Source organism: Piliocolobus tephrosceles, chromosome 6 (assembly GCF_002776525.5).
Source record: "Piliocolobus tephrosceles isolate RC106 chromosome 6, ASM277652v3, whole genome shotgun sequence".
Taxonomy (NCBI): domain Eukaryota; kingdom Metazoa; phylum Chordata; class Mammalia; order Primates; family Cercopithecidae; genus Piliocolobus; species Piliocolobus tephrosceles.
The window spans coordinates 109,622,577-109,650,123 of NC_045439.1; the positions used below are offsets into that span (position 1 = coordinate 109,622,577).

A 27,547-nucleotide genomic window follows, 5' to 3' on the forward strand; every position below is an offset into this window, starting at 1 on the left:
GGACCAAACTCCTGCACTAAGCCCCAACAGACTAGACTAAAAATCAACATGGAGTTACCCATGCTCACAAAACTGAAACTGAGTTGTTATGTGGCCTTCTGAGAAATCAGGAGAGAGGTAACAGCCTAATTTCCCAAACAGGCCAGTTTAAACCTTCAATCCCCATGATAACGAAGTTCCCTGTTTTAACTCTTTTTTGTTTGTTTTTGAGACAGAGTCTTGATCTGTTGCTCACGCTGGACTGCAGTGGCAGGATCATGGCTCATTGCAACCTCGAACTCCCGAACTGAAGGAATCCTCCTGCCGCAGCCTCCTCAGTAGCTGGGACTACGGGTACACACCACCACACCCGGCTGCTGTTGTTCTTACAATAGTAACCTGGAGTAACCTGATATTAACCAATCAGTTTTGTTTCTATTATTGTCTCACTGCCCTACCTTACAAGGAAAGTAACTTTGAAATGACCAACTTGTTTTTTGTTGTTTCTTCCTTCTTCAGCCCTTTTTCTGTCTATAAAGCCAACCACATCTGCTCCATTCAAGGGAACACCTATTCTGTTTTATGGAATGAAGTGGTGCCTGAATCTAGAATTGCAATAAAGCCAAGTGAGATCTTTAAATTCGTTGTAATTTTGCCTGACACTGTAGCATGCTTTGCTGACCTGTAGGGACTGTATTTGAAAAACGACATCTTAAGAATATTCCAAGATATTGGAATTTTTAAACTTTCCATGTTTGCTGTTTTGACTATTTTCTGTCTTTTCCTGTAAAGTTTATTTTCAGGGCCAGCAGGAAAGGGAAAGCGGGTAGATGATCCCAGGCCCATTTGGGAGAAGGATAGGTCATGGTTACCTCCAAGTACACAAGATCTGTAGGAGTGATCTAGGTGGCCTTTAGGGAAGATTAATTTGGGGGCAGTAATCAATATGGAGACTACAATAATGATAAACACTTGAGGAAAGCTAGGGAAAGCTGGATGAGAGAGAAGAAACTGAATTCAAATAGGAAGACGAATTAGCAAGATTCAGTGATTGAACAGGGTGTCTGTTAAGGATCCTATCAGGCAAGATTTCAAGTCTTGGTCACTCACAAGCTGCACCAGTAATGCCATTGCTCTTGAGAAGACAATCAGTTTAGGAAACTTTCCTTACAGATCAGAATACAACCTTTAGCAAGTATTTATGCAAGCAGTATCTTGGCAAGTGTTTTTCTTGTAAATTCTTATACTTCTCGTTGTCATAACTTTTGAAAATGCTATTACAGGTTAATACCCAGATGGCAGAATTAGGAATTAAGAGTGTGAAAGTTAATCATTCGAATTGGGTCACTCTTGTCATAGCCAACTAAGACTAGAGAAGCCAGTGGTGAGGGAAGCCCTCAGGGCACATAACATTGCTCCAAGAATGGAATTCTCTGCAAGCCTGGCTGCTGAAACCACCTGCTGTAACCTGAAACAAGTTTTATCTTCAGGTTTTAGATTCTGAAAGAACCTGCTGCAGCTGTAGGGCAAGTTTTACCAAACCCCTTCACTCACCAATCAGAACTAACCAGCTGCCCAAAACTTTACTAAATGTCAATGAACTTTCTGGAAAAACAATAGATAACTTTTTTTTTTTTTTAATAAAACCCCCTAACTCCTCTTTGTTCTTCTCACATACTGAAGACCACCCTGTATTTGTAATAACCTGAACTTGCAATTCCTGTGCCCCAAATGAAACGCTAAATGTAGAGATTCGTCTCTTCGTATTTGCCTTCGACAGGGGACGCAAGCAAAACCACACATTTAAAAACAGACTTGGTAAAATCAGCCAATTATGAAAAGAAACGGACGATTCCTTTTTCTCTTCTGGTTTAGTCTTCGCCCTGCAGCCTCCGTGATTCTTTCGAACGGCGGTTCTATCCCGTGACCTTTTCACTTTCCAAGTCAACGGACTGGGGGTCGTTACGTACGCGGAGGGCCCGGAACGCACGGCTCCTCGCCTGCAAATTCCGAGAGTCCGGATTTTGGGGCTGCCGCCCGCCCACACCACCGAGCAGCTCGTACCCACATGGGGAAAAGGCCCTGGCCCTCGCCCCCGACCGGCGCGTGGCGGAGCGCGTGGGTCTTCGAGGGCCCGCGACGCGGCGCACATGCCGGTGCCCGCCTCCCGCGTAGGCAAGAAGACAGGGAGCTCGGACACGGGGAGGCTGACCCGGAGCCTACCCATGAGGCAGCGCGCCGGCTGCACGAGAGCCCCCCCTTTCCACGGCTCGGCTGCCAGCTCCGCAATGGGAGCCGCCGCCGTCGCCGCAGTGTAGTTTTTCGTGCTCCTCCTTTTCCTCCTCCTCTTTCTCCTCCTCCTCAGGGCTCCAGTCAGGCCGATCCGCTCCGCTCACGGTAAGCGCCCCCCGCCCCCGCCCGCCCTGCGCTGCAGCAGGCAGAGGCCCTCCCGCGCGGCCTGCGCCGCCTCACTCCGGGGGCGCTGGACTGGGGGTCTTGAGGCCGGCGCGGGTCGTCGGGAGCGCCCAGGGCGCGGGGGAGGAGACCGGCTGCGCGGCGGCGGCCGGACCGCCATCTTGCGTCGGCCCAGGCGGGGGAGGAGGGATCCCGGCGCAACGCGGCAGCCGCCTCGGCTGCTGCAGGCCTGGGCCGCGCAGGCCGCCGCCTTCTGCTCCTCCGCCACCTCCCCTCCCAGGCCTGTGCGCCTGTTTGTCCCCAGCCTGGTTTTGGCTTTTCTCTCTGGAGGCAACTCCCTTTGGTACATTTTGTGCCGATGTTTGGCCAAGACCCATGCTTCTCACACCACAGCCCACCCCCGTGTCTCTTCAGTCGTAGGACAGGAGACCAAAAGGGGGTTCGGGATTTGCAGGCACAGGGCCCCTCGTTTTGCCCAGATGACCGGTCGTTCCACGTTTGCACCCTCATTTTTGTCAAAGGGACCTCCCCTGCTCTGCCATAGAATTCCCGTTATTGTCTACAGAAGAAGGGCCCTGAGGAGAAACGTGGAGTTGGAGAGACAATTTTCTGAGCTTTGCAAGGTTCACTTACTGAGACGGAAAGAATGATCTCACTCTGAGGTTTTAGCCTGCTCCAGCGATGGAAGGAGTTCCTCCCAACTTATCTCAAGTTTTAACGCTTTTAAGGAGAAATCTGCTGGAGAGGAAAAACGTCAAGGTGAACCCGCTTCTGCAAGCTCGGGAGACCTTTGGCCAAAGGTCTTTGTTTGCGAAGATTTGTTAGTTTAAAAAAAAAAAAAATCTATCATCTTAAATATTTGGCTGTATTGTTTTCAGGTTTGGACAGAATTTGTCTTTTTTAGTGCCACGAAACAAAATAAAACGCTGGAAGGAGAGTTTTAAAGCACAAAAGCTGCCTCTTAGCATCTGTCAGGTGTCCTGCTTTGGGGGACTACTGTGCCAACTCCAGCTGTCTCCACGCAGAAACTTAACCAGGGAAGGCACTGGTTTGCTTATACCATTGTTAGGGCTGTGTGCCTCTGATGTTTTAACATCACTACAAATACCGTTGTAATTGTGTCTTGCTTTAGTTTCTTTCTTTGATAACCCCTGATTTGTATCTCTTAGCAAACCCTTTTGAAGTGGTCTGGGTTGCGGGAATCATTTTGCAGGCAAGGAAACAGCCTCAGGGAGAGGACTTTAATGAGGTCACTAACTAGGAAGAGCCAAGGCCAATTATATTAATAGAACCGTAGGTCTTCTGACTCCTTCTTCAGTGCTCAACGCTAGTATATACCATTTTTGTGGGAACGAAGTAGATGAGAATAGGCAAGGAGGCTCACCTAAAGATTTTAAGAAATACTACTCAATTGCCCTTTCGTTGGTATTTTTATGTTTTACTTTTGAAATGCAGGTGTTATGTTGCCCAGGCTGGTCTCAGACTCCTGGGTGCAAGCTGACCTCTCACCTTAGCCTCCCTAGCTGGGATTACAGGTGTGCATCATCTAGCCTGGCTTTTATGTTTTTATTTTCGAATTAATTTATTAACTTTGCAACTTGTTATTTTTTTCAAAAATATTGAAAAGTTAAATAGCCCATTTGAACACCATACCTACCACCTAGTTTTAACGCTTTTTGCCATATTTGCATTTTCCACTTACCTCACATTCTGTTTTCTGAACATTTCAAAGTGCGTTACGGATATGACAGTTCAGCCCTAAATGCCGTATGTGTGTCAGTATGTATTTCATAAGAGATCAAGGCCATTTTTCTGTGTAACAGTACCACAATCACACTTAAGAAAGTGAAGAATATTCCTTACAATCTAATGTGGTGTAGTAGATATTCACATTTCCCTCCATTTCTTCGAAATTCCTTTTCAATCGTTTTTGTTTGTTTGTTTGTTTGAGATAGGTACTTGCTCTGTGTCCCAGGATGGAGTGCTGTGGAGCAGTCTTGGCTCGCTGCATCCTTGACCTTCTTCCTGGGCTCAAGCCATCCTCCCACCTCAGCCTCCTGAGTGGCTGGGAACCCAGGAGCACACCACCACACCCAGCTAATTTTTTTATTTTTTGTACAGATGTGGTTTTGCAGTGTTGCCTAGGCTGGTCTCAAACTCCTGGGTTCAAGTGATCCACCTGCCCCGGCCTCCCAAAGTGCTGGGATTACAGATGTGAGCCACAGCACTGGGTGACATTGATCTTTTGAAGAGACCAGGTCTGTAGTCTTATAGAATAACCCATATTCCATGTTTTAGTGATAGTTCCTCCTCATAGTGTTTAAATTTGTTCCCTCTATCCTGTTTTCTGTAAACTTGGAATTGGGGTCTAAAGGCTTGAATATATTCAGGTTTAATATTTTTTTTTGACAGGAATACTTTGTAAGTCATGCAGTATACTTCATTGCATACAACATCCAAAGGCACATAAAGTAGGCTTGTCTTATTAATAATCCTAAATTTGACAGGCTATCTTGCCATTGTAAGCATTTCCTTCTGCAATTAGCAAGTAATTTGTGGTGTGATATTTTGGCATTAGGGTAAGAATTTACCTGCAGTAATCTGATAAACACAGTTAGGAGCAGTCCTTTAGGTATGGGTTTGGAAGTTAGGAAGGAGGAGGAGTGGAGACAATTCTGGAGGAAATGCTAACCTATCTACTTTAGGGAACTTGGAATGCTACTGTGTGTCGGCATCAGAGCCTAGGGACACTAGGAGAGAGGAGGCAGAAAGTAGACTTTGCCTTCTTTGAAAGTTTGCCTAGGACCATTTTAGCAGTAGTAAGCTATGTTAAATAGAAAAGTTCTGAAGTAGTTTGATGTTGAAGGATTGCAAGTGCTTCAACTGGAACATCTGTCCAGTTAGGCTACTAATCCAGTCCTTTTTCATTCCAGTGTTTTATTAATCAGCACTGGCTCACTGAAATAGCAATTTTCACAAATGAAAAGTCAGCTGTAGTTTTAGGTGACAGGAAATTGGAAATTTCTATTGACAACATATTTTGTTATTCCAAAAGCAAGTTTTGGAAGTTGAGGAATGTTTTTGATATATTCACTAATTAAATATATGAATCCTGAATAGTTTTTTTCTTGCTTTAGAGAACAATTAAAAACTGTTTGAATTTTCAGTCAGGTTTCTTTAAATAGTGATTTAAATAATGACTTGATTTACTTAGTGCCTTGTATCAAAAATTGTATGTTTAGAATTCTAATTCATTTCTCCAAGGCAATTTTAAGGATTCTCTTAACCTTCAGTATAGGAGGAAAAGTATACAATTATCACTATCATCTGGGTCAAAAGGGACTGTTACGTTTTTGCATTTTAAGTTGTTATGTATAATTTATAGGAGTAAAAATGTAAAACAACTTATTGGAGCTTTTAATAAGAATTTAAATATAGCAAATCTCTTTGTATATACTTAGAAAAATAAAAAACAAAATATCTATTTCATGCATTAATTACATAACACCCCTACAACAAATATACATCACATTTGAACGCTTTATGTGAACATTCTTATTATTTAATAACACCCATTTTTTCCTCTCTGAGTTTTTGTATCTATACGAAGAACATCCTCCTTTCTTCCCATTGTCAGATATGTGCAAAAATCATTCTGGTTAAAGGATAAGACAACATTCCCTTCCTAGTTTCTGCAAGTTATTTTCCTAGTTGCATGAGGAATTTCTTCTTGGTAACTTACAGTTTTGTAACTGAAGCTTTTCCCATACAATGAAAGTATACTCTGAACTAATACCAGTCATAAGCCATCTTCAAGTCATTCTCTTCCAAGTATTGTTTCTGACCCACTTTTTGAATGTATCACTCCTGTAGTCTTTTTGTAATACAGATCACTTCAGGTTAATTTATGTAAGTATTTAAAATTCATTGATGGTTGAGATTAATTGAGCTGGGAATTCTGGGTAGGTATAGTTTTCCTTAGGACAATAAGATTCATGAAGTATATCCAAAATCCAGATTTTGTGCAATTGACTTCTTTTGCTTTTCCATTTGTGAAAATTCATAGAAGTTCAATGCTGTTCTTCCTAAGAGTACCAACAAGGAGAGTTTGATGCTGTATGATATTCAGCCAAGTCTAAATTTGTAAAAAATTTGTCACAAGTTATACGTCTGACAGAGTTGAAATTTTTCTGTCATTTCTTATATATCAATCTGGATTCTACTCTCATGCCTTTTCCAAATCTCTGTATAGATCTACATTGTCCAAGCTCATCATATTTCATTGTCACCTGTTGCTCAGATTTTCATTTCATGTTTTTCACCTTTGAAGGTATTTCTACCTGAAATGGGCAACATCATCTGAATGGAATTAATTATAGATGCTCCTTGAATTACGATAGGTTACATCCTTGATAAACCCATCATTAGTTGAAAGTATCATGAGTTGAAAATGTATTTAATGCACCTAACATACTGAACATCATACCTTGGTTTAGCCTACCTCAAATATGCACAGAACATTTACATTAGTCTACAGTTTGGCAACATCATCTAACTCAAAACTTATAATAATAAAGTGTTGAATATCTCATGTAATTTATTGAGTACTGTACTGAAAGGGAAAAACAGAATGGTTGTATGAGTATTTGAAGTAATGAATGCACTTTGACACCATGATAAAGTTGAAAAATTGTTTTAAGTTGAACCATCTCAAGTTGGAGACTGTCTGTACTTAGCAACTTTCATACATGACCCTGGAACTATTTGTCTTAGGAATACTGATTGTAAATTTCAAATGCTTCCCTAATAGGTTCTTGCTTGTCATTGCTTCTGGGTTGTCTTTTTGCATGTACATCATCAAAATGCGATACTGGAAGAGTTTTTGAAACCTTTGATAGTTCATAATTTTGTTGAAGACAGTACATCTATCTTCTTTGCTCCACAATTGCAAGTTATTTTCAATTTCAGATTTATAAATAACTAATTAGAATGATCAATCCAATGAATTTTTTAAAATGTCTGCATTTTCTGGTTCCTTCCAGTCACCTTTGCATACACCTGCATCCAATACTTGTGCACTTAAACGTTGTATCAAGGCTGGGTGTGGTGACTTATGCCTATAATCCCAGCACTTTGGGAGGCCAAGGCGGGATTACTTGAGCCTAGGAGTTTAAGACCAGCCAGGGCAACATAAGGAAATCTTGTCTCTACAAAAAATAAAAACTTAGCTGGGTGTAGTGGCGTATGCCTGTGGTCCCAAATACTTGGGAGGCTAAGGTGGGAGGATCACTTGAGCCTGGAAGGTCTGGGCTGCAGTGAGCTGCGATTGTGCCACTGCATTCCAGCCTGGGTGACAGAGTGAGACCCTGTCTCTTAAAAACAAAATTGTATTAAGTAAAATTTTAGCACACACTTGTAAGGGATCAAAGACTGTCACGTTTTCCTTGAGCAGAACAGCATGGTCCATATTCTTAATGTAAAAATATTGTGTGATGAAGTTCTTCCCGCTGAATGAGAAGGCCGTATTTCCTTGTTTTTAGAAATACGTTGTTCTCTCATCGATTAAGATTGAGAGAATTTGTCTAGAATAACTCATCTGAGGACTCAGTCTGAAATTTCCCTTACAAACTCATTTTCACTACCATCATTAAGAGTCTAAAGTGTGCTATCCATCTTTGTGTTAATCTTCTGGTTTATCTAATAGTTGTGAAGTGCCTTCCTCTGTTAATTTTCTTCTCTTCCATTTTGGTCAGAAAATGAAGTCTGAGTTCTTAACTGTATTCAGTGAAAACTAAAAACAGGTGAAGGGGATCAGAATATGCCACTTATTAAGCATAAGGATTATTTTGAGTTGAAGGGAAGTGAGAATCAATAGATGCATGAAGAGTTCTGTGCCCTCCCCTTATTTGCCAGGTAGTAGCAGGGCATTAATTTCTATCTTTATCTTTCTTTCTTTCTTTTTTTTTTTTTTTTGAGACGGTGTCTTGCTCTTGTCCAGGCTGGAGTGCAATGGCATGATCTTGGCTCACTGCAACCTCCACCTCCCAGGTTCATGTGATTCTCCTGCCTCAGCCTCCCGAGTAGCTGGAACTACAGGCGTGCACCACCATGCCTGGCTAATTTTGTATCTTTAGTAGAGGGGATTTTGCCATGTTGGCCAGGCTGCTCTCAAACTCCTGACCTCAGGTGATCTGCCCACCTCTGCCTCCCAAAGTGCTGGGATTATAGGCATGAGCCACCACGCCCAGCCAGTTTCCTTCTTATAACAGGGAGGGAAGAGCAACTCTTTTCCCTTGAGATGGAGAGTCAAGGCAGAGATGAGTTTGTGTAAACAAACTTTACTGAAACAACCGTTATCTTCCATTAGTTCTCCCATCTTTTTCTAGCCACTTTCCCATGGTTTATTGTCCCTGAAATTCCAAGTTCCCTTTTTTGGGGGAGTTAAAATAGTATAAAAGCCCCTATGTCTAACTACTTGTTTGAGTTTTACTTCTTTTCTGTGAACTCCTGTGCATGTAAATACTAATAAAAATTGTATGCTTCTTCTCTTGCGAATCTATCTTTTCATAGTTTCATAATTCACAGGCCGTGAGGTACTGAACCAAAGATGATAGAGGAATTGTTTTCCCTCCCTGACAGACTACAAAAATGTCTTCAGTTTTCCATACATCTTTGAAAGTTGATGCAATATTTTTGCAAAACTATAAGAAAACTGGAAAATAAATGAGAAAAATGAAGGCTAATGCATTAGTGATGATTTATTTCACTATTATTCTTTTAGGCAGTCCCATTTTCTTATTTTTTTAGCGTAGTTGGGATTAATTGATGAACAATGGTGAAATAATACCTAGAATGATGGAGTTAGCAAAATATTTCAAGATGTAGGAAAAATAAAGTCACTAACGTCCCATAACGTATTTTAAATTGATTAAAGGATTCTGTTATAGACCCACGTAAGAATTATAAGATATAAAGAGTTTTAATTTATTTAAAAGTAGTAAGTAAATTTTCCCCTCTTTTTTAAAAGATCTCTAAGAAACAATGTGAATAATAAAATGTCAGTCTTTCTAAGTGGTAACTGCTGAAGAAAGAAAATAAGCTAAAATAGTTTCCTTTGGACTCTGATAGTACACTGAACTTCAATGGTTAATTTGGACAGTTAGAGTTCCACCCCTCTCCAATACACACATTAAACTTACCTGCCTCTTCTACTTCCATAATAGATTTTTTTAGCCTGTTGTACTTTAATACATTTCTAATGAATACAGGCAGTACCTAGAAATTTATTCCTTGAGGTTTCTTTCTAAAGTTTTTTTGTTGTTACCAGCTTTTTTTTTTTTTTTTTTTTTTTAACCTTTCTTCCAAGCTTTACCTTCAGAGACCTTTCATAATAAAAAATTATTAATTGGAACCCTGGCATATCAGGTGTTGTATTTAGACTTTTTGGTTAAATGGATTACACCAAAAGTGTATTTCATTTCAGTCATTTTCTTTGCAAACATTCCTGTTTTTCTGGTTTTGTGTAACAGGATGAAGACAAAGTGATTTTTGGGATGATGTATGCTTTGCTTCTTTGTGTTTGTAAATACAATGCCTTACATGTAATTAATGTTCAATAAATACTTTTTCTTAGTGTTTTTAATCACCTGAATATTACCCAACAGTTTAAAATTACTGCTTTACTTTTTGGATTGTTATGTAACTTACACATTTTTGACCAGCCAGTATAGTAATTTAGCTTTCTTTTTTAAAAGGGGCTTTGACTTGTGTTTCTCTAGTACAGTAGTTCTCTAAATGTGGTCTTTGGCTTGAGACACTTTGAAGGATTCTACCAGTTCCTCCCTTTACCACATATTTTTCTTGTGAAGCTGTATTTTCTTCACTTCAATGGAAGAGTGTAGTGCAACAGGTTGAATGCAGAAGGTGGTAAGAGAATCCAGCTGTCTATTAAGACATATTAATGAGGTATGCAAAAATGTAGCAAAAATGTAAAACAATACCACTCTTCTCCAAATTTTTTGTTTTGGAAGTACACTTATTTTTTTGTAAAAATATATTGATATGTAATGCTTCCATTGTTATCATCTTTAAGTAAATGAATGCATATTGAAAAAAATTTCTCAGGTTTGGGGTTTGTGGACTCCCAGGCAAAGATTCCATCCATAAAGATTAGTCAACCACACATCTTTTTTTGGTCAGGTTTGGGATTTTTTTTTTTTTTTTAACATTATTAACTGAATGCCGTTCAGTTGATACGCATTTTGACTAGGGCCAGTCACCAAAGCAAAGATGATTAGTCTATGAACTAATTTGCCCCTTGCTTCTAGGCTTCACTCCTGTGTGTTCCTTATTTTGTGGGTTACCTTTGGCAAGTCTAAGCTAAGCCTGGAGGGGCTTGGGAGAGGTCTGGGGGTTTTAGGTATAATCCTAATCTCTGTTGTATCTCTTGCTTTGTTTTTTTACTTGCTCTGCTTTTCCTACTCAAGGTTTAAGATTATCTGACTCTCAGCTATACAGGATTGCTGACTGCTGCTAGAAAGGCCCTCATAAGCAAAATGCAACACGGAAATAGCTTTCTTACATTCCATGAGAAAAAAAAAAATAGATCTGACAACTTTATTGAATAGAAAAAGGTAAATAAGAAAACTGGCACTACTTTGGTGACACTACATTGTAGTGTCTGTTCATTTGAGAAGTTATACGCAAGAGATGTCTTTCTATTCTTTGATTTCTTTTTTTGTAGTGTTTAAGAGATTATAAAGTATGCTCACAGGTATCATATTCCATCATCAGAACAAATACTTCTTTGGAAAAGGTGGTGGTATCATCATCCATCCTTTACAGATGAAGAAATCAAGTCTTATAAAAAGTTCATTTTATTGATTGGAATAATACTGGGTGCCAGATACCGTGTATTCATTTTATAAGATATGGTGCCTTGGTTTTCCCTCACTTCACCCTCAGCCTTTTTATCTCAGAATTACATGTTCTCTTCTATTTGGGCTAGACAGTGCAGGCTAGCTTTACAGGCTGGCAGTGACAACAACTGTTTAAAGTGCTGGCTCCTAAAGCGTTTGACCTATTCTGCACCTCACTGCACCTAGAAGCTTTTAGCAGTAGGATAACGTAACCCAGCTCTGCATAGGTTGATGGGAAGTTATTAAAGAATTTGGAATTGGTAAATGACAGAATGAAAGCATTATTTTAGTGAATTGTTAATTTGGGGGCTCTTTATTGAAGAGATGAAAGCAAAAATCTGGATGCGGAGAGACCAAGTACAGACACCCACCTTAAGATGGTTCAACTTAAGGTTTTTTGACTTTATGATGGTGTGACAGTGGTATACATTTAGTAGAAACTGTACTTCAAGTTTTGAATTTTGATCTTTTTCCGGGCCAGTGATATATGGTATGATACCATATTGTGATGCTAGGCAGCAACAGCAAGCTGCAGCTACCAGTCACCCACATGATCATGAGGGTAAACAACTGATAACATATAGTATACTATGATGTCAGATGATTTTGCCCAATTGCAGGCTAATGTAAGGGTTCTGAGCACGTTTAAGGTAAGTTAGACTAAGCTGTGATGTTCGGTGTTTTAGGTGTATTGAATGCATTTTCAACTTATGATGATGGGTTTAATCAGGACATTACCCCATCATAAGCTAAGGAGCAACTGTATAAAGTGAATCTTATAAAGTAAATCTGTTTCACTTTAGGTGTGAGGTTCTATGGGCCTGGCTAAGTATTGAGTGGATGGAGAGGCAAGGGTAATGTGGGAAATATTTTGAAGGAAGTCTATAGGACTGGGGAATTGACTAGATATAATTAAAAGAGGGAGATATTGAAAAAAAACCTCCAGGGGTTCAAGATCAGAAGGATGGCAGTTTCATTAGTAGAAAAAGGGAAATGCAAAAGTAAAACTAACTTTTATAATTTAAGGTAAGATTCATATAACATCATTTCACCATTTAAAAATGTACAATTCAGTGGCATTTAGTACATTGATAGTGTTGTACAACTATCAACACTGTCTAATTCCATAATATTTTCAGCTCCTCAAAAGGAAACCTGTTACCCATTATTCTGGATATTAGATATAAATAGAATCAAACAATGTGTGACCGACTTCTTTTACTTTCAAGGCCTCATATTGTAGCATGTATCAGTGCTTCATTTTAAAAAAATGCTAAATAATGCAACATTGTATTGATATACCACATTTTATTTATTAGTTGAACATTTGGGTGGTTTCTGCTTTTTTTTTTTGGCTTTTATGAATAATACTGTAGAAATAATTTCTATTTTAAGATATTGCCACAGCCACCTCAACCTTCAGCCAACCAATACCCTGATTAGTCAGCAGCCATTAACATGGAGGCAGGACCTTCCTCCAGCAAAAAGATTATGTATGACTCACTGAAGGCTCAAATGAGCTTTATCTTTTTTTAGCAATAAAGTAGTTTTTATTAAGGTATATATGTTGTTTTTTTAGAGACAATGCTATTGCACATTTCGACTATACTATAGTTGTAAACCTAACTTTTATATTCACTGAGAAACCAAACAATGCGTGTGACTTGCTTTATTGCAATATTCACTTTATTGTGGTGGTGGTGGTCTGGGACAGAGCCCTCAATGTCTCCAAGATGTGCATGTACTGAATTTGAGGTGTGTTTAAATATCTAGATAGCAGTTTTCAGTAGTAAAAGAGGAAGGACTGTGACTTAGATGAGATGTCAGGTTATCTTTCTCCGTCTGTGTTCTTATAAATAAATAAATCCCTGAGGTTGCGCATTTTATAAAGAAAAAAGGTTTATTTGGCTCATGGTTCTGCAAGCTGTACAAGTAGCGTGGTACCAGCATCTGCTTGGCTTCTGGTGAGGGCCTCAGGCTGCATCCACTCATGGAAAAACAAAGGGGAAGCTGTGTGGGTAGCAATTTATAAGGTGAGAGAGAAGAAGTGAGAGAAAGAGAGGAGGGAGGTTTCTCAGGCTTTTTTTTTTTTTTTTTTTTTTTTAAACAACCATTTCTTGTGGGAACTAATAGACTGAGAATTCACTCATTACCATGAGGACAGCACCAAGCCATTCATGAGGGATTTGTCTCTTCCATCCAAACACGTCTCATTACCCTACCTGCAACATTGGAGATCAAATTTCAACATGAGGTTTGAGAGACAAACATTCAAACTATAGCAGAGGTGATTATTTTCTGATCATATAGGCTGCTGTTGACAGTTGATAGCTGAGACTATGGGATTTATTAGATCTGCTGTGGGGAACAGTTTATGTAGGACTGAGGTGTAAACTTTGTGGAAAACCTGTTTTTACATTATTTAAGGAGAAAGTCATCTGGAGAATCTGTAAAGAGTTAAAAAGGAGTAGGTGAGTACACAGGACTGTTGGTGTATAGAAAATTACTGAGCATGGTATTTCAAGAAATGGGGTTAAAATGCTGCGAGATAAACAAGGAAAATGCAAATGAAGAAAAGGTAATTTGATCTGGCTATTGGGAGGGTTTTTGGGATCTTCAGGTGGATACTTGCTTTTAGTAAAGTACTGTGGAGTAGATAATGCTATAGCTGCCCTGCTGTGCTCAGCTCAGTTTTGACTGACAAAGTGGGTAGCAGTAACTAGAGCAGGTGGTTTGCAACCTGGATCAGGTTTGCAGGAGGTTATAGTTGGGTGAAGAGGAAGTGATGAAGAGATTCCCTGTACCCTGTGTGAAAAAGTTTTCGTTCATATCAAAGCTTTTAATAACCGTACTGATTTAGATTCATTTGTAGATTTAAGTAGTCTGTTGAAGCACAGCCTTTCTATGTGTTAATAGTATATTAAAAGAACTTTGCGTTTACAAAAATGTTAAAATTGTAAAAGGTTGAGTTATCATGATGCTGTAATATTTGAGATGTTTGATCTGAATCTGTGTCTGTGAAGCAGGTGATTTCATTGAGAGTTTTGATTTAAGCCATCAAACATCTTTATTAAAATGAAATTAATTTAAGATTATTGGATGTTACTTTTTTTAAAGAATTTACTTGTTTTGAATAAACTCAAGACTTTTATTCTCAGTGTTGAGCTTCAACCTAACTGCTTCATTCATTATATTGTACTTGCAAGGTCCTAGAAAATATTTGGATGTAGCAGGTTGATTACCAAATATTTTATTGCCAATTCAAAGATGAAGTTTCATAATTCAACATATCTAATTAGAATAATTTTTTTTAGTGAAATAATAAAAAATCTTCCATATCTTTCAGTCTATGCAGAAAATTACATACCTCTACTAGGTGGAAATATTTACGGTATTAGGGTTGGAAGGGTTCTTGAAGGTGTCTTGAAAGTGAAAGTTTTCAATCACATAATGCTTAAATTTTTCATATTTTGGTGAGCTTTCTCACCTAGAGTTCGTCTTAGTTTTTGATATTTTAACTGCTAATTGTTTTGTTCTTATATTGAGATGAAGTTTACCTCCCTGTAATTTGGTATTCCAAATATTCCAATATTCCTGGTGGAGGCAAATAGTGTCATATCTGAAATATTCAGCCTTAGAAGTGCCTGGGTTTGAATCCTTGCTCCTTTACTAAGTTTTGTTACTTTGGGTGAGGTACTTACCCTGAATAACTAAATTTCCACAGCTGTAAACAGAGGATGATGATAGTGTTTACCTCATAGGAGTTTTTGAGGATTAGATGAAATAATATATGCATTTAGTGTTAGCTAATGTTAATAATTGTATACTAATTACAATTATTTTATAATTATATATTTATCATTATATTGTATAATTTATAGTGATGGTAACATAGTAGAATGTAAGGAATGAAGTAATGTTAAAGCTCAATACTAGCAATTCTCTAGTTTGCTCAAAACAAGTAAATATTACTGTTGTTATTGTTACTTGAGCCACACAAAGATCAAGTCACCTTCTTTCCTTCTTTCTCATGACAAACTTTAAAATTTCCATAAATAGCTTTTACTTCTCCCACCCTATAGTCTCATGTGTTTTAGGACTTTAGTCCTTTCAACTTGACTTAGACAAAGCTCTAGTTCTGAATTCCTTGTAGTGGACATCTGTTATTTTTGCCACCCGGCATCTATTTACCCTTACTTGATTTTCCTTTGGAAAACCATTCTGTCCTCCAATCTTTATTCTTGTGCTTTTTGATTAAGGCTCTCCCTCTGGCACCAGGGAGAGCATGTGATGTAAGCCCAAACCTATCACAATGCCTTAGCATTCCCTTAGTGATTGGCTTAGGGAAGGGCATGTAATTTTAGCCAAGCAAACCAACTCCAATAATAACTGGGTCTCTTGTCATTGTCCTGGATTTCAGTATTGCAGAGTGTTAGACTGGAGCTGTTACAGTCATCCTCAATGGAGATTATGAGGATAGAATCAATACAGAGGAAGCCCAGGAATGGAGAAAGAAACCAGATTCACATGATACTGTTTGAATTATGTCTAGTTTTTTCTACAAATGAGCCAATAAGTATCCTTTTGCATAAGCCAGTTTGAGTTGGGTTTTTGTTACTTATAGTTGAAAGAATCATGACCAATATGTAGTATTTCAAGTGGGGGTGTTGATTAGTATAGAATAGGGTAAAATGACCTTCTCTCTGATTTAATTCTCAAATTTTGTTATTTTGACACTGTGTCACAAATCTGATATCAGTCCCCACTTAAAATCCCTCAATGGTTTTTCATTGTTCTTAGGATAAGGACAGAATTTCTTAACACAGTCCATAGGTGCTTCATTGTTTAACTCTTAATTCTTGTCTATCTCTGTTGTCTTATCTCTTCCCATGTAACTCCTTGCTTTTTTTTTTTTTTTTTTTGTCACAGTGGTTTCTTTGCAGCTTTTCATATTTGCTGGCCTTTCTTCTGCCATAGATCTTTTGCACATGCAGTTCCTTCTTCATGGAATCCTCCCTTCCTTTTCCTGTTTGCCTAGTTAACTCCAACCCTTTCTTCAAATAACAACTTAATCATCACTTTTTTTCTTTTTTTGGCAAAACCAATTTTGATTATACTGGCTATAATTCCAGATTCATAACCTTCATAGCACTTACCATTGTCATTTTACATCCCTTTGTATGAGTGTTTGTCCCTGTCTCTAGACTACAGGTTTCATGAATGCAATAACTATGTATTAATTTTTGTTCGTTGTTGTATTCCTACCCGACACACAGTATGTGTTTAATCAGTACAGCTGTCCCTTAGTATTCATGAGGGATTGGTTCCAGGACCCCAGTGGATAGCAGAATCTGAGGATGCTCACGTCCCTTATATAACATGGTGTAGTACTTGGATATAACCTATACACACACTCTCATATACTTTAAATCATCTCCAGATTACTTATGATACCTAATACAAAGTAAATGCTATGTAAATAATTGTTATATATTTTTTAAATTTGCATTTTTTATTCTGTTGTTACTGTTTATTGGTTTTGTTTCTGAATATTTCAGTCCATGGTTGGTTGAATCTGTGGATGTGGAACCACGGATAGGGAGGGCCAATTGTATACTTTTGGAATAAATGACCTTCTGTCTTATAGATTGTCTGGTACATCTTCAGCAGTACATCTTCAATTTGTATTTTTGTTAATTTTTTTGGAGGGGGGCAAATACAAAACTGTTACTACCATTCGTTCTCTTATTGAGATCTTTTAAAACTTCATTCCATTTATTTATTTATTTATTTAACATATTCCTTCATTTGTTTTTCGATCCAGGGACAGACTGCGTAAAGCCTCATTCTGCTTGTTTACATGTATTACACTCTCTACTCATGTATAAATTTAATCTGCACACAGGATAGGCTTTTTTCAAATTATTGCTGTAAATACTGCCCTTAGTTAAGTCATTCAAGGCATTCGAATACCCTTTTTACCCCTTAATCACAACTCTATCTTCAATCACTATTATCTGTTGCATCACACACGCCAAACTACTGAGTGGGATTGGGAATAGGGCAGGAGAGGGAATAGATTCTTTCTTTGTACTCTGTATACTTCTGTATGTTTGAACTATTTTCAGTAAACATGTTTTATTTTTTTAAAAACAGTGCTAGTGAAAATATTTTTACGTTAAGGATTAATGTATATGTTTCTTCCATGATAGGGTATTTCCTAACCCCTGGCTAGTGTGATTGCTTTTATTCAAACTCCTAACCTGGAAACTCTTAACTTTTTGGTTCATAGGCTGTTATGAGAATTTGATGCACTGTCTTACCTTTCCAGAAATTGAGTATTCACAAAATTTTGCTAACTTTTTTATTTCTGTGATGCCCCCAACACCTTATCAAGAACCTCTGCTGTACCACTTTTAGTTTTTGTAATTACAGCAACCATATCCTCTTTTATAAGATATTTATGTATTCATCATAATCCCCCTAAAAGGTAGCTTTTTGAGATAGGGTCCTTTTCATATCCTGTGAAAAAAGTGTTGCAATTTGCACCTTGCATTAGAAAGAAAACAATTAAAGATATTATTTTTCAAATTCTTAATCGTTAATATTATTAAGTATTTTATTGTCCTTTCAAAGTCTGATTGAGCTCACTAACTTGGAGAATTGTTTTGGCTTTAAGGAATCCATCTAGATTTATCATAATTTCAGAGAATTAAAGTGCTAATTATTTGATAAGTTACCTTCAGAGAACGAAGTTTTTTGTGTAAGTTAGGAGATGGGCAGGGAAAGCTGGCCTCATTGCTTTTTTTTTTTCTTGGAAAGAGCAGCCTCTTCCAGGACCTGGATTTTCCCTGTTCTAGTCCTGATCGCCTTGAAGGCCACTTCTTTCAAGACTGAATTCCAACTTTTTCCCTTCTCTTTGCCTGTTCATTGTTAAGATTCTCAAATATGTAATCTTTTAAAAATAACTTTTGATATTTTTGGTTTGTTTTAAAAATAAAAACTATGGTGTATCCATATATTCCCTTTTTAAAGGTCTTTTCTTCCTTAGAGTGCTTATTATCAGGAGACAATATTCTTCATAAAAATTGGAATCTTTCAGAAATTGGGTGAGATTTATCTTCTGAAGTCTCTTAAGATTCTATAATCGCCGGGCGCGGTGGCTCAAGCCTGTAACCAGCACTTTGGGAGGCCGAGACGGGTGGATCACGAGGTCAGGAGATCGAGACCATCCTGGTCTACACAGTGAAACCCCGTCTCTACTAAAAAATACAAAAAACTAGCCGGGCGAGATGGCGGGCGCCTGTAGTCCCAGCTACTCGGGAGGCTGAGGCAGGGGAATGGCATAAACCCGGGAGGCGGAGCTTGCAGTGAGCCGAGATCGCGCCACTGCACTCCAGCCTGGGCGACAGAGCTAGACTCCGTCTCAAAAAAAAAAAAAAAAAAAAAAAAAAGATTCTATAATCATCCAGTGTTTTGTCTGCAGTGTTTTAGCTGCTGATCAGGTGTTTTTAATAATGAACTTTGTGTGGTCCAAATGTGCCCTTTTCAAGAATAAGACTGGTTTTTAACAGTAACAACTGGACTGATTCTGAAAAAGATACTTAGTTTTCTAACACTAAAACATTTGTAAGAAATGCTTGAGGCACAAATGGAAGTATTGATTCACATTTAATCTGCTTAAAGGTTGTAAATAAAAAATATAAAAGTTAGTTTCTTTATAAAATTTCATAGCTAAATCCCTAAATTTTATAAAATCATTTTAATCATAGGTCTCTCCTTTGATTATATTATTATCCCTTATGATTTACATTTTCTATCACACAGATGGTGCCAAAGTAGATACCATCATTCACTGCTTTTCTAATCCTGTTACAGTAATTTCCAATTTACCATAATGGAATCAACAGGCGATGGATAGTAAGGGGATATACAACAGTAGTTTTAAAAATTGCTGTTTTTACTCAAAAGATTTCATATGATTGTAAGGTGATGAACATTAAATAAAAATTAATTTTCAAATACTTTCTTCAGATAGTTGGAAGTGCTTGAGGGATCACAAAATCAGGGTTTGAAATATTAGATTGTTATTCATAGTTAAGAATTGACTTTGTATCCTTTAAGTTCTATTCATTTGAGATTAGAATTCAAAAATGATAGTCCTCCATTACAGTATGCCATTGGTGACAGAAAGACTAAAGAATGGCTTATAAAATGAAATAAAATATAAACAAAAGCTGATTTAAGTAGAATGACTTAAATGCCTGATTTCTTGGAAAATTTCTGAAAGTAAAAAATGAAAGATCAAACTTTACTGAACCAATAAGCCAGTGTCATCTAAATGATTCCACCGAAAAACTCATTTTAAGTATATAAGTAAATTGTTAGTTTTTTTATAGATAGAACAATATCTTGAGCTAACTTTATGAGTTAGTTGAAGTTCATTTTTATGTGCAATACTTATTTTGTGTATAAATTTTTGCTATTTGAAATGGTTTTCTTTTTTGTACCTTTTTTTTGTTAAGTTGATCATATCTTGTTTTTTTTGGTGTTGCCAACTTCTTGGTTGTAATGTAATCCCCAATTAAAATATTTTTACAGTGGGGAGACAAAAAGAAAGATTAACTTTATAATATGATTTTTTGGATTATTTCATTGATTATATATCTTGAATTTATGGGATTGGGGAAGCTGTAGAAGTTAACCATTCCACCAGGCATGGTGGCTCACACCTGTAATGCCAGCACTTTGGGAGGCCAAGGCGGGCAGATCACTTGAGTTTAGGAGTTTGAGACCAGCCTGGCCAACATGGTGAAACCCCGAATGTACCAAAAATACAAAATTATTCGGGCATGGTGGTGCGCGCCTACAGTTGTAGCTACTCGGGAGGCTGAGGCAGGCGAATCACTTGAACCTGGGAGGCTGAGGTTGCAGTGAGCTGAGATGGTGCCACTGCACTCCAGCCTGATCAACAGAGCAAGACTCCATCTCAGAAAAAAAAACTAACCATTCACCATGTTCCTCATAATCTCTTTTGTGTTGTAATTACCAGCTATTTATTTATTTATTTATTTTTTAGAAAATAAAATACTAAGATACATGTAGAATAAGTGCTTTTTCTTTTCTTTTCTTTCTTTTTTTTTTTTTTGGAGTGAGAGTCTCACTCTGTCACCCAGGCTGGAGTGCAGTGGCCCAATCTTGGCCTACTGCTGCCTTGACCTCTTGTAGCTAGGACCATGGGCATGTGCCACCACTCCCGGTAATTTTTGTGTATTTTTTGTGGAGATGGGGTTTTGTCTTGTTGCCCAGGCTGGTCTTGAACTCCTGAGCTCAAGCCATCCTCCCACCTTGGCCTCCCGAAGTGCTGGGATTATAGGCATGAGCCACTATGCCCAGCCTGAATGTTTTTTCTTAATAGAAATCGTATAAAGATACCTTATCTAAATGTTAGTTTTTATATGTTGGTACTTTTGAATGGGACACTTATTCTGTTAGATTAGCAGTATATAATTTAACAGTGTGTTATGTTTATATGAGGGTAAAATGTTTTTTGGTGTATATTTTAATTAGTTTAGAAATGCCTTTTTTGTATATTTTAATTAGTTTAAGAAATACTTAGCTGATAGCACATAAATTCCAGTATAATAGAATTGGGATCAGTTCTTTTTTTTTTTTTTTTGAGGCTGAGTCTTGCTCTTTTGCCCAGACTGGAGTGCAGTGGCACAATCTCAGCTCACTGCTGCAACCTCTGCCTCCTGGTTAAAGCCACTCTTCTGCTTCAGCCTCCCGAGTAGCTTGGATTACAGGCACGCTCCACCATGCCCGGCTAATGTTTTAATTTTTAGTAGAGACCGGGTTTCACCATGTTGGCCAGGCTGTTCTTGAACTCCTGACCTCAAGTGATCCGCCTGCCTCGGCCTCCCAAAGTGCTGGAATTACAGGCGTGAGCCACCGTGCCCAGCCTAGAGTTCTTTAAAATGGGATTTATCCCAGAGTTAAAAATAGTGCCAGGCACTGAGATGTGTTTTATATATATTATCTCATTTAATCTTCACTATAATCCAATGACATAAGTCTATTTTTATTTTATATGTATATGTAAATGGTAAATGTATATATAAAAAGCAGTAAACAAGGCACTAGGTTAGCTAACTTGTCCAACATCATATGGGTAATAAGTGATTGAGTCAGAATTTGAATTTGGCATTCATTCTTCACCATGTTTTACTCTTCATGGTTACTGAATGTTTAAAGTATACAATAGATTTTGAGCTGAATTAAGCCAGAATCTTTTCAGTTGAACTGTAATATAGCCTGAGAGCTAGAATTGAAGATGACTTGGCAGAAAGTTGTGGCCATGCTGGTACTATGACTTGATTCTCCTGATTTGTAGTGTGGTATTCTTTTTTTAAATATTCATACACTGCAGTTGTAGTTTGTGAAATTGCTTAATTTTTTTCTTATCAGAGAGTAAAGAGGACTATGTCTAGTATATAGCACACCTGTGTCCATAGTATGTGCTCTGTCCTAGATCACATACAGTATTAATATTATTTAATACAGCAACATTACATCAGGTGATATCTATCAATGGATGAAAGTGAAAATTTCAGATAGTGAAAATACTTAGACCCACATTTCCATTGATTTCTAATTTTTTTTATAGAAAAAGATATAGTTTAATTTTAGATAAAAACTGAAACCAAAAATTTATAAAATAGGAATTATAATTATTTATGTGGGCAGTATCCATAAATGAATGGATTTTATTTTAAGTCAGTTACTTGGAATTCATTTTTCCCCCATACAAACAGTATATTAAATATGGGCATGTAATCTGTACCTGAGTTAGTAGTTGAAGTTGAGAGTCCTCTTTTTTTTCCCCCCTGGGTATTTTATTTTATTTTATTTTATTTTTTTGAGAGTCATAGTCTTGCTCTCTCTATCAGGCTGGAGTACAGTGGTGCAGTCTCAGCTCACTGCAACCTCTGCCTCCTGGGTTCAAGTGATTCTCCTGCCTCAGCTTCCCAAGTAGCTGGGACTACAGGCATGTGCCACCATGCCCAGCTAATTTTTGTATTTTTTCATAGAGACGGGGTGTGACTCTGTGTTGGCCAGGCTGGTCTTGAACTCCTGCCTCAGGTGATGCGCCCGCCTCGGCCTCCCAAAGTGTTGGGATTACAGGCGTGAGCTGCCACGCCTGACCTTTTCTGGCCATCTTACAGAGCCAACTCTGAGCTGATGCCTTTGACGTTCCCGTTGCATATCATTGTTGGATATACCACTTCTCTGGCAGCAGATTTAATGTTTCATAGAATTCTGTGCTTTACCAACAAAATTCTGAAGCCAGTAGATACTTATGTGGTCACTTAAAAACATTATATATGAGTCCATAGGATATGTAATTGTGAATCTTAAAAATATTCTGTTCCTGGTATTGGTAAGTCCTTAATGTGAAGCAAGAATTATCATGTATTTATCTGAAATAAGCATTATACTGTTGATAGTGGAACAAGCTACAGCTATTCAAAAATTGAGTTAAAGAGATTTTTAATAGTACAACTTTAGAACTAGGGGATATTAAGTTAAACACAAGAATCACTAGAGTCTCTTGTGATAGTAACTCTGAATAACTGAATTAATAACAATAACTTCTGGAATTAAAGTAATAATTTTTTCCTTTGTGCTATTTCAGTTTACATAATTTGGAAACTGAAAAGTAGGAAAGCTTGCTTTTGTCAGCCTAAGGATAAAGAGGAAAGTGAAGGTTGAATTAGTTGTGTATTCCAGTGTTTTAGATTTCCATTAATTTTTGACATTTTTTGCTTTATAACTCAGTTTTATAAAAGCTTGTTTGTTTTGTAAAATTTATGCTATTGCGTGTGCATGGAAATTCAAAAAACAGATTCTCAATTTGAATAAAGCAATTCAAATATTTTTTTTCCAAAAAAATGTGTATTCTAACAGCATTTTTAAAGCCAAATAAATTATTGACATACTAGATTGTAAACTTCTGAAGTCTAGGAATGTGACTTACTCATTTTTGTTTTCCCCTGACCTTAGCACATTACCTTGCATACAGAAGGCCATGAGTAGTTATTTTTTGAATGAATTAATCTATGATGAAATATTTCCAGTGAATTTTCTGTTCCTTTTCAGTTGATAAAAAGCCAGAAAGATATAAACTAAAATTTATTTAAAATTGTGTTTTCTTACAGAAATAATTACATGTATTTCTGAAATACAAAGAAAAGATAACAGTTAAAGATTAATGTCACTCAGCATTTGAAAAGTTCGATTTCCAATAACAACACATTGTAAGGTGATTACTCATTTTTACTAAATAATACTTTAAAAAATTATTCGTAATTTATGAATCATCACATTTCTTCAAGTATTAAGTGCCGAGTATAATAATCATTTATTTATTAAATTTGGGTTTATTCAGGAATGAACCAGTTATGTAAAATGAACTATATGTGTTTATCAAATATATCAAACATAATTGATCTCTGTATAGGAGAAAAGATTAAATATGTATACGTCTAATTTAATGAAGTCCACCCTAATAGTTGGTATCTTTATTTTATAGGAAGGAAAACAGAAATAACTTGCTGCCTTGTCTGGAGTCACATGGTGAGTTTAGAGATTAAAGTTATATCCAATAATTTGTAAATCCCAAGTTTCTTGTTTCAATATTTGGTATTACTTAAAGTGACTCATAAAATTGACTGATATCATGTGTCAGTACTTAGGTGACAATTTACAGAAAGTCATCTCTGCAGCTTGATGGGCGACAACCCTTTTCAACCAAAAAGTAAGTGTTGCTGCTACGACTAATGCTAGTATATGTGACTTTCGTATCACTTTACTTCAGGAGAAAGGATGAAAGTTGGGAGACATTTAAAAAAAAATGCTTAAAATTGTTAAAGTAACAAATGTTCACATAAAAACAAGTAATATAAATAAAAAAGTGACTAAAATAGAGGTGTTTTCCCCCATTATCAGAAGAAACTACTTTTACCAATTTGGTACATATAATCTTACATGTTTCTTCTGTACATAGAGAAAAAGTCAATTATTTCTAAAAAAAATTACAAAGCTATTATGCCTTAAAATATTTTTTTCTCAAAAATATATCCTGGGTATATTAACAATGGCAGTGCCCTGTTAAAAAGAACAAGGAAGACCTTTGTATATTATATGAGTTTGCTAGGGCTGCCATAACAAAGTACCACAGACTGGGTGGCTTACACAATGGAAATTTTTCTGATAATTCTTGAGTCTAGAAGTCCAAGATTAAGGTGTTGATAGGATTGATTTCTTCTGAGGGCCATGTGGGAGGGGTTTGAGGCCTCTCTTCTTGACTTGTAGATGGCCATCTTCTCCTTTTTTTTTTGAGACGGATTCTCACTCTGTCACCCAGGCTAAAATACACTGGCGTGATCTTGGCTTATTGCAATCTCCTCCTCCTGGGCTCAAGTGATTTTTCTCCTGCCTCAGCCTCCTGAGTAGCTGGGACTACAGGTGCTCGCCACCAATCCTGGCTAAGTTTTTTTGTAATTTTAGTAGAGACTGGGTTTCACCGTGTTGGCCATGCTGGTATTGAACTCCTGACCTCAGGTGATCCGCCTGCCTCGGCCTCCCAAAGTGTTGTGATTATAGGTGTGAGCCACTGTGTGCGTCCTCCATCATCTTCTTATACCTTCATGTGATCTCCTTTCCTGCTTGTGTCTGTGTCCTAATCTCCTCTTCTATTAAGGACACCAGTCATACTAGATTAGGGCCCACCCTACTAACCTTATTTTAATTTAATTACTTCTGAGGACCCAGTCTCCAAATATAGTCACATTCTATGGTGGTGAGGGTTAGCACTTAAACATATGAATTTTGAGAAAACGTAGTTCAGCCTATACATGTAACAACTGGATGTAAATGATACTTTTGTTATTCCTATACAACGAGTCTCCCTAATTATTTAAAATTATGCATTTTCTGACTTCACCTAGTCCATATATTATTATATGTTATGTGCCTACTGCCCCTCTAATGTGTAGGGGGGAATGTATTCCTATATGACCTTGGACATATAAAATTAACACACATGAAAAAAATAGCAGTTTGAGATCATATATGTTAAATCTTGAACTGCATGATATTGATTATCAATGTAGTTCAGATTTTGAAGGAAAGTAAAATCTAATGGTTTATAAGAGGAGTTATAATTGAACCAAGAGTTAGGAGGGCCAGGGAGTTAATCTTTTGTTGAATATTCACTTGATGTTAGGTGCTTTATGTGGCATTTTCTTGAATCTGTGTGATACTTCTATTAGGTAGATATCATACTTCTATTATAGATGAGGAAAATAGGTTCAAGTAACTTCTCTAGAGTCATATGATTATAAACAGTGGAATACAGATTTGAATTACTCAATTTGATATCAAATCTCTGCTGTCTTTGCTGCAGACTGGAGTGATATAGACTAGAGCTGAGAAGGAAGGATATTCTAGGTAGAAGAAGTGGTGTAAGTAATAGCTCTGAAACACACAATAAGGCTGGTGTTTCAAGTATTTAAAAAACACAAATACTAACTTATGACTTGCCAATGAAAATTAGTATTTTTAATTATTAGATTTGAAGAACTCTGTATAAGTAGTAAAATAGTACAGTTTAGAGAAAAAAGGTTCATGATATTGATGGCATTTAGGAAAATGGGAAGGCCTTTTTTTGATAGGTGGACTACACTATAACATTTGACTAGAAAATGATTTGTGACTTTCTTCCTGTGAGAAATATCTACTTTGCCCTTAATTGAATAAGCCTAATTCATTTTCCATATTCTATTCTAGCGTTTCTTCCCTGCTGTGTTCTATTCCTGGCATTATTATTATTATTATTATTATTATTATTATTTTAAGACATACTCTCACTCTGTCACCCTGGCTGGAATGCAGTGGCATGATCTCAGCTCACTGCAACCTCCACCTCCTAGGTTCAAGCGATTCTCCTGACTCAGCCTCCCGAGTAGCTGGGATTACAGACTCAGGCCACCACACCTGGCTCATTTTTCTGTTTTTAGTAGAGATGGAGGTTTCACCATGTTGGCCAGGCTGGTCTCGAACTCCTGACCTCAAGCAGTCTGTCTGCCTTGGCTTCCCAAAGTGCTGGGATTACAGGTGTGAGCCACCTCTCCCATCCTGCCTGGCATTCTTGAATCTGCCTTAGTTTATCCCGTTTATCTCCCACCTGTTGCCTCTTATTCTTAGTTTATCTGCCTTTTGTGAATATGTTTTTAAAAAGACAATGGGTATAATCCTTTTTGTAGAGATCATCATATTCTATGTATATGACTGAAACTCACTTTCACGGAATTTGACTGTTCCAGATTTTCTGTCTACTGTAAATAACTACTGTCATCAATGGTCTGTTTATCTAAATTTTACTATTTAATATTTTAGAGAGTAAGCTCTGCATTTCTCACTGTTGTTACCACATACTGACTACGAATATCAATTCAGAAATTGCTATTAGGGTTATTAAAGTACATCTTAAATTTAATGCTATGTATTACAGAAATGTTTTCATTTTTATTTTCAAAAATGAGGTTTACTTCTCTCCTTTTGAAAATTAGGTAATTCAAAAATGGCAGAACTGTTTATGGAATGTGAAGAAGAGGAGCTGGAACCATGGCAGAAGAAAGTAAAAGAAGTTGAGGATGACGATGATGATGAGCCAATCTTTGTTGGGGAGATATCAAGTTCAAAACCAGCAATTTCAAGTAAGCATTTACTTTTAATGAAACCAAGCTTTATAAGGTATTATTTCTAATAGAAAAACTTGTGAACTGTTTAATAGGTACTTGGTGTTCATGTTCCACTCTAAAGAGTTAGGTATGAGAGACTGGGTGGGAGGCCAGTAAGAACTTGAGAATCAGGATGGTGATGTGTTTGGGGACTTGAGGAAGGAGGTAAGAGGTTAAATATCAGATGTCAGAAAAGAGAAATGGACTGAGATTAGCTGGTGACCCTGGAGGTCTTCTGAGATTAGAAATCGTAATTTTTAATGGAGTTAATTAATTAATTAATTGCTTAAAGACAGGGTCTCTATCGCTAGACTAGAGTGCAGTGGCACAATCATGGCTCACTGTAGCCTCAACCTCCTTGGCTCAGGCGATCCTCCCACTTCAGCTTCCCAAGTAGCTGGGACTACGGCATGTGTTACCATGCCTGGCTAA

The 27,547-nt window shown here is 37.4% G+C and overlaps 1 protein-coding gene across 6 annotated transcripts in view; it reads left to right on the top strand.

The window, feature by feature from the left end:
- The first annotated feature begins 1,752 nt into the window (after positions 1-1,752).
- The window catches only part of ZNF280D (zinc finger protein 280D), a 102,461-nt gene continuing 76,666 nt past the window's right edge, over positions 1,753-27,547 (top strand). For 2 of the 6 annotated variants that reach the window (XM_023228638.1, XM_023228637.2), the window contains exons 1-4: positions 2,196-2,376; positions 23,905-23,948; positions 24,061-24,129; positions 26,945-27,091. In XM_023228638.1, coding sequence (XP_023084406.1) covers positions 24,102-24,129; positions 26,945-27,091 — 175 coding nt within the window. In that variant the 5' untranslated portion in view covers positions 2,196-2,376; positions 23,905-23,948; positions 24,061-24,101. Of the gene's footprint in view, positions 2,377-23,530; positions 23,635-23,904; positions 23,949-24,060; positions 24,130-26,944; positions 27,092-27,547 lie in introns of all 6 variants that reach the window. The other 4 variants (XM_023228633.1, XM_023228634.1, XM_023228632.1 and 1 more) reach the window with 4 other exon arrangements.